Here is a 12,670-nt window from a genome sequence, read left to right as displayed (position 1 = left end):
TAACCATCCACACACAGTACAACTGTTCCTAGCCACAGTCACTCATTTGGGAACAGCCTCCAGAAGAACACCAGCAGCCCCACATAGACAAAACACACACACACACACACACACGCACACACGCACACACGCAGGCACTGGCAGGCACAGCAGGAATGTCTTCACCTGCTGGGGAGGTCCCAGCATGAGCACAGGCACACGGGAGCCACAGACACAAAGGCGTCCCCTGAAAGCAGACAAAGCAGGCTGGGAGCTCCCCCCTCCACCACTGCTGAGCCCTGAAGGGCACACTCCGTGTTCTGCTCTCCAGTAACCCGGAGAGCCCCTGGGGCTACTGCAATGCAGGGGTGACTTCCCTTGGGATGACAGATTAGGGAATGAAGAGCCTCCAAGATCCCTGTCCCCAGGGTACCCAGCCATGTTCTTTCTTTCCACTCTTTGTGCTGGGGGAGGTGGGTTGGGGTTTCTGCCCATTCCCAACCCATCTCCACAGGGCTATCGAAGGTAGAACAAACAAGTGTACAGCTCAAATCCAGGTGAAACAAGAAAGTCATTTGCTTTATTCTGGGTTCTGGAAGCTCCAATGAGTCTGAAAAAGTTGGCAGCCTGGAAGGCTGGTGCAGATAACAGTCCCTGTCTCCTTTGGCCCTGGCAGCCAAAAGGGCAGTGAAGAGAAGGTTTAGCTAGAGGCCCAGGGAGGGAGAAAACAGGCCTCCCTGGAGACCCCAAGCAGGCTGGGGAGGTGAAGGAGGGAGGGCTGGAGTCTGCTCAGTTCCTTAGCAAATGTACCATGGGCGGGTGAGTGATGCAGGTCACTCCTCACCCCGCTCAGGGGTGCTGGGCTCCCTTGTGGCCTCCAAAGGCTTGGCTTCAGGACCCAGCCGAGGTTCTCCCACGGGCCCCTCGCCCTCCAGGTCCAGCTCCTCAAAAGATGAGCCACTGGCACCCGACTCGCTGTAGCTGTGCTCGCTGCGATTGTCGCCATCATCCCAGCCACGGCTGCTTGCCCCAGGAGACAGCGTGGTGGCTGAAGTCTCCCGGCTGCCAGGGCTCGCCTCGAGGCTCACAGAACTCGTATCACTTGTCGTGTCAGCTCCTGCGGCCAAGGCAAGGGAGCGCAGGTTAGCCAAGACCCCCAAGCACCCCCACCACACCCCTCTCCAGGGGGAGAGCAGAGGTTCCGCCATCAGCTCAGCGGCTGAGCATGCACAGTCCGCTCATGAATAATACAGCCACCCTAGCTCTGGAGACCCATTCCGGCTGCCCTCTGCCCTCTGCCCTGACTGGGGGTGCAATGTGAGGGCCGGTGGATAGCGCAGTGAGGGAGGGAGCGCCAAAGAGCAGCTGGCTGTACATTCCTCTCCCTACCCTGAATTAGCTTCGGCTCCCTGCACTCCCACAAAGCCGCTGCCCCCAACCCCCACGTCCATTAAGGGCCACTCAGCCCTAGGGTGAGGTGAGGAGCTGAGGGTAAAACAAAGAAACCTCAAGAGTGTCCCCTCCACTCTTCATTTCAGGCTGGGAGAGAGGTCTGCCCAGGCCCAGTTACAGAACATTGCCCATGAGGCATGAACACTGAAGATGGACCAAGAACTTGCTCTCTAGCTGCCCACGACACCCCCCCAACAGGCCTCCTCAAGTAGCAGCCGTATCCAGGATGGCAGCTGGCCCCGCTCCTGACCATGTTGTGTCCCAACCTGAGGAGGGCTGAGGTCCGAGAATGCGGAAAGCCTGAGGAAGCAGCTGCAAGAAAGGAGGGCTTGAGGATGAAGCGTTTTAAGGACTTTCTCCTCCTATGCCTGGGTCAACCCAGAGGAACCTTACCCCCCCATCCCCACCGCAACAACTGGTGCTTCCTAACTCACTCCACCTATCTGCAGTAAATCCTCCAAGCAAGCAGCCCTTTGGGAGCAAGCCCGGCTCATATATGCAGAGCCAGTGAATGCAGGTGGGCAGTGGCAAGGAGAAAGCACAGGCCCACTATGTGCAGGACTCCAGATTGGGAATAAAAGTTCGAAGGGGTAGCTGTCAAACAGGGCCCACTTACCAGCCCGTCGCCCATGGACAGAGCCTTGAACCATGTATTTACATTACGCTGGCTGAAAACTGTTCTTGAGCCTCAGCCAGGGTCTACAAGGATGAAGGTGAAGGTACCTGAGGCCTTCTCTCTTAAGCTACTCTGTTTCCAGAAGATGCCCTCTTGAGCCCTACTAGCAAAGGGGCAGTGAGCCCTGGGAGTACATAATTGCTGGTCCTGAGGCTTTCTGTTGCTGGGGCCTCTGGCATGGCTTCCAAGGATAGAGGAATGCCAGTGGAGCAGGAAGAGCTCTGCGTTACGGGTATTCCCACTGACCCTGGGGCAGGACTCCAGATCCTCACTCACACATACTGATGATGGTGTCCCAGGGGCTACAGGCCTGAAAGGCACAAGGAGGAGGGATAGTATCTCCCTAGCTAAGTTCTGTCAGTTCTCTTTGCCTGCCCATTCCATGACTGTCTTGATGCTTTCTTTCGAACTGGATGCCTCCTCCTTCTTCGCCCTGGCTAAGGAAGAAGCCCAAGGGTGCCTCCTTTAGCCCAGAGTTTAGCACAAGGAGATAAAGACAGCCCCTGGGGACAGACAGATATTTCATACATAGGAACTCCTTAAGGCAGGGGAGTGTCATCCCTTCAGACCCACAAGAGGAGATCCCAGCATCCCGAGTGTGTGTTCCCAGGGAGAAGACATAGGACAAGGCGAGGCAGCACCTAACTCTCCAGGGCTGCTGGGCAGGGGGTGGAAGCTACCACCTTCACCCAGTCCCTCCCTCGTCCTCTGCCCACAGCCAATGCAAGGAGATCAAATATTCATCGCTTCTCTGGAGCTAAATAATACATCAATGTAATAACAGGCACAAGGCAGCGCTAATCACCCCCTTTCACCTCCCAGCCCAAGTCAGGGCCCCAGCAGGGAGACAAACAGGGACAGACCAAGCCTTGGGTGGCCAGGCACACGCTATACACTGGCTGTTTAAGTGGCTGCACCTGGTGGGTAGATGCCCAGAGTCTTCCCCAGGGGTAAGGACAGGCCCTGTCAGAGGTGGGCCGATCCCTCAGCACCCACACTAGGGAGTGGGCGGGCGGGCTGGTGGGGAGGACAGGCCAAGGAGCTCGGGGGTGTGGGAGCTGTGGCTGCAGCCAGCTGTAGTGGGTGCCTTTAACACCCTTTAACACCCCTGGCAGGCAGTGTTTGGGAGCGAAGGAAGCTGGGTGGGTGAGCCAATGTGGCAGGAGGCAGCAGCAGGAGATCATAAGAAGGTCAAGGCACTCCTCCTTCCTATCTTGGGGGCTGCCTGGGCCTACTGACCTTGTGCCACGTTTTGTGACCACAGTAGAGGCAGGAAGACTGTCTGCTGGGCACTATCAGGCAGAAGAGAGCAGTACCCCATGGAGGTAATTAAGTGGCAGATGAAGTTAACTATGTTAGACACAGGCCCCAAGGGAGTGGCGATTGCTTCCTAGTACTCCGCCCCCACCAGCCCTGCCAACACATCTCTCTAGGGTGACCTTGGCTATTGAAGGCTGGATGGGCAGAGACTCCTAGAGGAGGAAGAAGGAAAAGGGACAGTTCCTATACCATCCCCAGAAACTATGGAATTCCACAGTAAGGGTCTGTCAGAACAGCCAAGGGTCAGTCCCCCTCAGACTACCTGGCATGTTACCAGTGGGGCCCGTGGGTTCTGGGCTCACAAGCGGTCATGAAAGGGGTTTGGAACGGGCAAGTAGCCTGCTGCTCTGGATCTGGGCATTACAGTTACCAGCAGGTGCATGGGCTGGCTTTGGTGGCAGGGGCTCTGGGTGAAGTGGCCACAGTGGGAGCTGGGAGAATACCTTGTGCCTCTTCTTACCTTCCTGATCTAGTGCCAATCTTATTTCCCGATGATCCACACCCAAGTGACACTTTTCATGAGCAGGCTTAACCTCCTCTCATGAACATCCAGCTGCCTGTGGCCTGGGAACTCCTACCATGTCTGAAGGGAATGCAGACAGGGTGTTTGTGTTGCCAGAGGAAGATGTATGTTCCACATCCATGTGGCTCATATCCAGGGCAGGCAACTTTGGATGTGGGCCCTGGGTTGGGCTGTCTCCTCCCTCCCTGTGCCCCAGCAGAGCTTCCTTCATACCTCCAGTGCCAGCCTAGACAGAGGAGCCTCCTCAGCCATGTGCCTGGGTGTGTGAAAAGGGACTCCAGGCAGGCCTCACCTTCACCCTCCCACCTTCTGTACCTGTGCCATCCACCTGGGCATCACTGGCTTCCACAAGGCCCCGGAATTTCCGCTCTGCCTCCTTCACCTCGGGCACATAGAAGTCTCCTTGCCGTGCCAGCGGGCACATGAAATTGATCTGGTCTTGCTGGTAGATCTCCAGCCGAGGGTGGGCACACAGTTTCCGCTCCTAGAAAGCAAGTGTTGCAAAATGTGGCATAAGCCCACCTATCCCAGGGTGTCCCTGAGAACTGTCTACTGTCACACCTTCTCCTGGAGGGTATGGTTGTGCCTTCCATCTGACTCTCTTCCAAGTTTCAAAGCTTGACTGAGGGAGGCGCATAAGGAGCCCACTAAGAACAGGACCCCACATTCCAGGAGTCCTATGGGGTCAACGCTCTAGGGCAGGTACTTAAAAAAAAAAATCCCAGGGATTTGGTGCTGCTAATCCAATGAAGAATGAAGAAACTTAACACAACTGTGCCACTCAGAGCAAGGACCCCTGAACTATGGCCCCAGGCAGCCAAGCCAAGGTCTAACCTGACTTTCTATCACAAAATTCCCTGGCCCTGACCTCCTCTCTACCCTAACAGTGCTGACTGACACAGGTAACTGGTGTGGCCACTGCCTCTGTAGCCTCTGGCACCTTCACATAGACATGCTACCACAGACTCTACTTCTACTGCGATGACTTAGGTCAACTTCTGAATCTATCGAATTTGGTTCCTTGAGGCTGGAGAGATGGTTTGGCAGTTAAAGGTGCTTGCTTGCAAAGCCAACAGCCCAGGTTCAATTCCCCAGTAACCATGTAAAGCCAGATGCACAAAGTGGCACACATGTCTGGAGTTTATTTGCAGAGGCAAGAAGCCCTGGTATGCCCATTCATATTTCCATTCTCTTTCTCCTTCTGTCCTTGCAAATGAATAATAAGTTTTAAAAAGTGGTCTCTGTACCTCCTCACACCTGGGCCCAGGGTTTTAGACAAAGAGGAGGAGGATATTAGACCCTGAGCTGGAGGATATGTGGGGGATATGGACATGTAATAGCACTGGGCATTACCTAATTGTGTATGTGCCAATTTCTAGGGCTCCAAGCTCTGACAGGCATCCACTTCCCTCTGCACGGATACAGACCCTAACGTTCCCTACCCCTAGTAGTCAAAGCAAGCAGACACATGCCAAAGCTGCCTGGAGGCAGGCAGGAGCAATCAAAACAGGGGTCAAGTGTCTCTTGCTCCAAAATCTGCCCTCGCTTTCCTGCTATGGGATGCAATTATGCACAAGACAACTATGCGGCCCCTGACCTGTCACTGCTCATGGGCCAACCTTCACAACATAGCTGTTCATAGCACCCGCCGGCTCTCACGGCAAGACCTGAAATGAACCTTCCACTCAGCGATAATGAGAGACTTATTGCTTGATGCCGAGAAGCCACTCTCGAACCCCACTCGTCTGCCTTCCTGGCCAACCCAAGGATTAAGGAACCTCCTCCAATTAAGGCCAGCCAAAGGGATAAAATGAACCCATAGAGGGAAAAGGGAAGGGAAGGGAAGCCTCAAAAGAGGATCCACTCAAGATTCTCAGTGCCAGTTGGAGGGAGAGTCTATCCAGGAGGCCATATGACGCAGGGACAGGCCCAGCCCAGGTCAGCTGCAGTTTAGCTTAAACTCCCCAAGTGACCCAAGCAAAGCCTTTCATCCTAAGTGTCCATGTGCCCAACCACAGATGGCAAAACAACATCCTAGCCTCATGCTCCCAAACTCAGTAAGGGAAAATTATTACTTTTAATAGCTTAAGTCCAATCTTCTATGCCAATCTGGTTGCTCTTAGGGACCCCTTTACTTCATGAGTACCTGTCCAAACTCATGCCATATCTAAACACATCTTTGCTTTTGTATCTAAACGGTTGTCTTTGTTTCTGGACCTGCCTAAGTGTACTGTTAGGGAGCAGATTCACTGTTCAGGGAGCAGTAGCTATGAGACTCTGGGGCTCTCCAATGCCAGCAGCTGAGGACAGAGAGGCTCCCAAAGAAGGTCCAGGTCCTTCTTCTGTAGGTAGAGGAAAGGGCCTCCTAATATAGTTGGGACATGGCCTTCACCAACATCCTTGTGATCTGAGTATTCCAAGGGTGCAAATGGTTGCAGCAAAATGACCAATGACCAGCTCAGAAGCTTCACACAGCTGGCCTTTGGGGATGTGCCCAGAGATTCCAGAGACAATGAGGACCCTGACCTAGCCTTGACCCTTGACAATACTCAGGCCACCTCCCTAGCTTCCCTTTTGACAAAACCTGGCAGTAATGGGAATGAGGGAGTAGTGCTCTTTCCACCCTCTCTTCTAGGCTGGGCATCAGGGTGGGCAGCACCAGGCAGCCACCCTGTGCCACCTGCTCTGCCAGCCCCCTCATTGGCAGGCAGCTTTGTGGATGCTCTGCGCATCTGCCTCCTCCAGAGAGCCTAACTCTGAAGTTGCCTGGCTGTGGACAGCCCCGTTGCCATGGAAACTGCATCCTCCATCCTTGCCATCGCCTTCATCTCAAAGCCATCGGGAGAACAGAGGAACGGGGGAGATAGAGGATGGAGAGCAAACTGTGGCCCGGCTACATTCCTCTACCCGAACCTCCCTCCTCGTACCCTCCTACACAGAGATCACTGGTTGCCCAGGCCTGCCTCAGACCCAAATCCAGCACAGACCCATCCCCTGTCATCTGGGAACCCCTCGGCCCCCCTACTGGAGAGAAGCATAGAGCTAATTAAAATCCTACTGCCTGCTCAACCCCAAACCCCAATTCATTATCACACATGCTGGATCCTGTCAAAATTCAGACTCAGGGCAAGAAGGCGGCAAACTTCCAACTCAGCCCACAGACAAAGGGCTCACAGTTGTCCCTGCAGTCCTTCCAAAAAGACCCCTTTTGCTCTTGCCTACTGAGCAGGAAGGAGTCTAATGGGAGTTGGGATGGACAGTAAGGGGGCAGGACTAGCCATATGCCCTGTCCCCAGGTGACCAGGCAGAGAGGACAAGCCTTTTCTCTCACAGTAGGAGCAGCCTCTGGGGGAGGAGAAGGTAGCCGCGGGCTGGCTCTTGGGCCCTCATTGCACAGTGGGAGCTACTGCCCAGGCAGCAGGCCGATGAGCTGGAACTACTGGAAAACCATTGGAGGAAGGTGAAGCCACCTGCCTCTCCCTATTCTAGCCCCAGGGAACCCTTAGAGAACAGACTGCCAGTGGCCAAGGACAAGAGCGCAATGCCACATTGGCATGGATGGTGCTGCCGAGTAAAAGAGCCTGAATAGGCCAGACGTGGTGGTACATGCCTTTAATCTCAACACTCGGGAGGCAGTGGTAGGAGGATCGCTGTGAGTTCAAGGCCACCCTGAGAATGCATAGTGAATTCCAGGTCAGCCTGGACTAAATGAGACCCTACCTTGAGAAAAAAATTAAAATTAAAATTAAAATTAAAAAAAATAAGTTCTACCAGCCCTAAAACAACCCTTCCACAGCCCTGACAGCAACAAGTATGTAGAAGCAAGGCCATAACAGGAGAACCTGCCCTGGCCACGAAGCCACTGGCCATTTGACAACTCCACAACCTAGAGCAGCTCATTCACACACAGAAACCATCAGGCCTTCTCCAAGAGCAAAGAGATATAGATCTCCACAGTCCTTGACACCCAACAGGAAGAAGTTGGCCAGCCATTCAAAAGCTTTACCAGAACTGCTACCAATTAGATTCAGGAGTCCCAGGTCCCTCAGACACCCCATCAGTACTTTCATGTAATCTGGACCTTTCTTTCCTTTCCTTTTCTTTCTTTTTAAAAAATATTTTGATTTTATTCATTTATTTGACAGAAAGAGAGAGAGAGAGAGACTGGGTGTACCAGGGCCTCCAGCCACTGCAAATGAACTCCAGACACATGTGCCACCTTGTACATCTGGCTAATGTTGGTTCTGGGAATTTGAACCTGGGTCCTTTGGCTTTGTAGGCAAATACCTTAACTAAGCTAAGCCCATCTTTTTTCTTTCTTTCTTTCTTAATCAAATAAGAGTATTTTTCAATTTTTTTGTAAAATATTTCTTTTATATTACTTTAAAATTTTTTATTTTCATTTATTTGAGAGAGAGAAATAGGCAGGTAGAAACTGAGAGAGACTGGGTGTGCCAGGGCCTTTGGCCACTATAAATGAACTCCTAACGGGCGTGCCCCCATGTGCATCTGGCTTACGTGGGTCCTGGGGAATAGAACCTGAGTACTTTGCCTTTGCAGGCAAGTGACTTAATTGCTAAGCCATCTCTCCAGCAGTATTTTACCTTATTTGTTTAAGACAGAGAAAGGGGCGGGGGGGGGGGAGAGAGAGAGAGAGAGAGAGAGAAAGAAAGAAGGAGGGAAGGAAGGAAAGAAAGAAAGAACAAACAAAAGGGCATGCCATGGCCCCCAGCCACTGTAAACAAACTCTGGACACATGCGCCACCTTGTGCATCTGGCTTATGTGTGTCCTGGGGAACTGAACCTGGGTCCTTAGGCTTTGCAGGCAAGTGCCTTAACTACTAAGACATCTCTCAGCTCAACAACCTGAACAGAAATGAGAGAGGGACTTCAGGGCACCATTCATGATCATGGACTTCCATGAGACCTCATTTATCTGCATGCCCCCATCACCACTCCACCCTGTACTAGCACGGGCAACCTACTCAGGAGTGAGTGCCAGCAGACAAAGGAAAGAGCAGCTCACCACCTCACACAAGGCTTCCATGGGGCCAATACCTTAGCCACTTTGGAAACATGTCACTCACTCCTCACCTCAGGCTGAGCTCATGTCCTAGGCTGGGGCAAGCATACACCTGCTCAGCTCAGGGCTCCCATAAAGGAATGGACTGGTAAGCTGGGACAAGGTTTCCTCCTAGGGCCCACAAGCAGATCATTCTGAATTCAGGAAGGAAGAGAAAGAAGGTAAGAGAGAGGACCTGAACAACCCTCCTTTTGTGTTTTGCTCTCAAAGTATCAGCTTATGCACTGGCTTCAGCTAGGAGTGTGGAGAGGGTGAGACACAGAAAAGAAAGGTCCCAGGCTGGAGGCGGAGAGTGGATCTCACTTTTAGACCACCCAGGGGCCAGATTTGCTTAGAGTTAGGTGACAGACACACAAAAGAAGAAAGCCATGGGTACAGGCCAAGGTCTAGGTCACGCATCTACATAACAAGCTCCACTTGGGTCTGAAAAGGAATGAGGTCTGCCTGAAGTATCCTTCTCCCTTCTTGCCTCATTGGGGTCTTGAGCCTCCTTGTTCACCCTCTGCTGCCCAGTCCAACTCATCCCGCACTGCCAAGCTGGACAGCCAAGGAGCATACAGCCAGCAAGCAGCTGTTGCATCCCACCCGAGGTGGCGGCATCTCCTTGCTGAGGGAAATGATGCATGCTCATTTTTAATTACACAGACACCGATACGCATCCGCCTGCACACAGCAGTCCTCAGCAAGTGGGGGGTCAGACCCTAGGGGCCCCTTAGGCAGCCGGTCTGCACTGCATGTGCAAAGTGCTTGGGGGAGGCACAGCAGGGAGGCTGCAGTTAAAATGTAGCACATTGTTATTATTCTGCCCAGAAACTTCTACCAACTTCCCTCTGCCTGGCTCCCTCTCATCTCCACCAGAACTCTCAATAGCCTCTAGCACAAAGCCCTTTACTCTGGGGGTACCCCACTATCAGCCGGGAGAACCTCTGAAGAGTTAGTGAGCACCCTCTTCCTTTCCTCCCAGTAGAAGGAAGGCCCAGAGCTCTGAAAAGGAAAGGTAAGGAGACACTGTCAGGGAGGGGATGGAGGGCTGACACAGAGAGCCCTATATAGGAGACCAGTACCTTAGCTAAGCTACTGGCGGATGGGTGGCATCCCTCTTGGTCTCAGTTTTTCAAACTACGAAATAAAGGGATTAGATCTCAAAAGAAGTGAGGAATTTGAAGCAAAAAAAAAATAATAATAATAAAATAAAAATAAACCTAAAACACCATATAGGACAATTATATATCTGGAAAAATACCAAAGCTAGTAATGATGGGACTACCATAAACATTCAACATAATGTTTATTAAAGGACAGTGTGCTTTTCTGTGCCAATTAGAAAATAAAATGGAAGCAAGACATCAAGGCCTTTTTGGAATTCAGTCTAGCCTAGGCTGGTCTGAAAACCCCTAAATGGCAGAGGATGGTAGAGGAGCCAGGCAGACAGGGCCAGGCCTGGGCAGGAGCCTGGGGAAGACTGCAGAAGGAGGAAGTGTGAGGGAGAGAGGTGGGGAGATAGGGTGCTGTGCCTGGCACCCCAGCCTGCTGTTGTCTGCTGCCACTGCTGCCTGAAGACGTTTCATTTTCACCTCAGAGCCGGCAGCTCGCCACACAATTTACACTTCTGCTCATCTCCCTGGCGCTGTGCAGGCCCCAGCTTCTTAGGTGGCTCATGGTGGGGGTGATCAGCTCCAGGTATCAGGGTAGGCTAGGCACTGAGGAGCAGAGAAAAGATGGTTCCCTGGAAGCAAGCATATAGGACACAGGTCCTCACATACCCTAGTGTCAGACGGACTGGGAAGCCCTGCTTCTGAAACTATGCCCAGGGCCCAGATGACCAATACTCAACCCCTCAACAGTCCTGCTCATGCCTCCTTGAGTCCTTGTGGGAAGGCAGCAGAGGGCTGAGGAGCACTAGAGTGAGTGGGTGGGCCACAGGATGCCGCGGCTCTCCTTTTCAAATCTGGGGACTCCTAGACAATACCCCTCCCACCACAGCCTTCACAGCCCATCGTCTTTCCAAATCCAGCCATTCTTTGCATGTCTGTGCAGTCAAGGTCCTTGAGACCTGTCCAGCTCAAACACTGATGAAAATGCTGCTGACTGATTGTCCAACAGCAGGAAGGCTGCTCAGGGCAGATGGAGCCATGAAGCCAAGCACCTGGGAGCCAGAAGTCAGGAAATGCCAGAGGGGAAGGACAAGTGGGCAAATGGGATAGAGAAGACGGAACAGAGGGGAGGGAGAGTAGAAGGCCCTGAATTTCCTAGTTCCAACTGGTACTCTGACCCTTCTTGAGCCCTCAAGGATGTCCATCTTGTTTGCCTAGATACCTAGCCTCTCCTGACTCTGCTCAAGGACGCAATCATTCTGTGTTGCACAGCAAGGTCCCTCCTCAGAATCCCTTCCCCTCCCTAGTCCCAAATCCTAAGCTTTCTAGAGAAAAACAGAGTTAGTTCTTCCTTGATAAATCCCACCTGCCTAGAGAAGGTGCGCCTCCAACCCAACAATACTATCCAGACAGCCTCAGCCCTCCGAGGCCTACAGGACTGCCAAGCGACAATATCCAAGCTGGTATTTCGAGAGCGGTGGCTCCCACGCCACCCCAGCAAAGGCTGGCTTTGTGTTTTTAGTCCTGGGGCGGGGGAAGAAGAGGTGAAGCCAAAGAGCTTGAAGAGCAGATTCCAGTGCCTAGGTCAGCAGGAGGGAGAGGCCTGCCATCCTGTGGGTCCTCCCACATCTTAAGCCCCAGGTGCAGCTCCCTAAGAAGTGCCAGGAAATCAAGCCTCGGTATGGGAGGAGGGTCTCTTTTAGGTTTATGGTCTTTGAGAGTGAAGAGCGACTGCTACTTTCAGCTAACCTCTTGTTTCTCTCATTCAGAGTTTAGGTATGGCCTCTAGCTCTTCCTCCGTATCTCCCAATGTTCAACAGTCCTGCTCTGAAGTCCAGCCTGGACACTGTCACTCGGCATGCCCCTTGGCATGATGGCAGATATTTGGATTCTGTCAGTGACTCCCCGATACTTGCAGGACCTAGCCTGATCTTTTGGGCTTCAACTAGTGCTTCTCCTGGGAACTCCAGCCTCAGTGGAATCCAGAACCTCTGTTGGGCCTACACTCCCACCTTCCCACAACCCCAAAAGGTTATTTTGTCTTTCCCAGTAATTCCATCTCTCCTTTTCCCATTCCCACATCTACCAAGAATGACTAAGCTCTGGCTGGGGAGGGGGAGGGTTCTGGGGGCTTGTTACTCAGCCGTAGGTCCTAGGCTGCCAAGAATACCCTCTTCATGTTGGAGTAAGCTGATTAGCAGGGAGCTCTGGCAGGTCACCTGACTCTGGAGACCCACTAAGAATGGGGCAGCCTGTACCTCATCGAGGGTTAGGGCATGAGACCCAATAGGATGCCTAAAGCAGCTAGAAGGCCTGCTAGAAAATGACCAGTAGCCTCAGAATCCAACTCTAACTCCCAGCACTGGAGACCAGGAGTCAAGCAAGTGCCTGCTGCTGTCATCCACAGCCCACCTTGGCAGTGTCCCCAAGTCATGACAAACCACAGCCTCTTGGTCTCAGTTCTACTCATGTCTGGGTTCAGCTGCTACATTACCCCTTGGCTTTAGGTAGCCTCCCTCTCTGGGCCTCTGTCTTCCACTTGA

The 12,670-nt window shown here is 52.7% G+C and overlaps 1 protein-coding gene across 2 annotated transcripts in view; it reads right to left on the bottom strand.

Annotated features, from left to right (window-relative positions):
• Positions 1-531: 531 nt before the first annotated feature.
• Tex264 (testis expressed 264, ER-phagy receptor) overlaps positions 532-12,670 on the bottom strand; it is a 34,671-nt gene continuing 22,532 nt past the window's right edge. For both annotated transcript variants that reach the window (XM_045136340.1, XM_045136341.1), the window contains exons 5-6: positions 4,266-4,434; positions 532-1,096 (exon numbers count right to left, since the gene is read on the bottom strand). In XM_045136340.1, the coding sequence (XP_044992275.1) occupies positions 813-1,096; positions 4,266-4,434 (453 nt within the window). In that variant the 3' untranslated portion in view covers positions 532-812. The remainder of the gene's footprint in view (positions 1,097-4,265; positions 4,435-12,670) is intronic.

The sequence above is a fragment of the Jaculus jaculus genome, chromosome 17 (genome assembly GCF_020740685.1).
Source record: "Jaculus jaculus isolate mJacJac1 chromosome 17, mJacJac1.mat.Y.cur, whole genome shotgun sequence".
Taxonomy (NCBI): Eukaryota; Metazoa; Chordata; class Mammalia; order Rodentia; family Dipodidae; genus Jaculus; species Jaculus jaculus.
The sequence above is the reverse complement of the archived record's forward strand: the minus strand, read 5'-3'. Positions and strand labels throughout refer to the sequence as shown.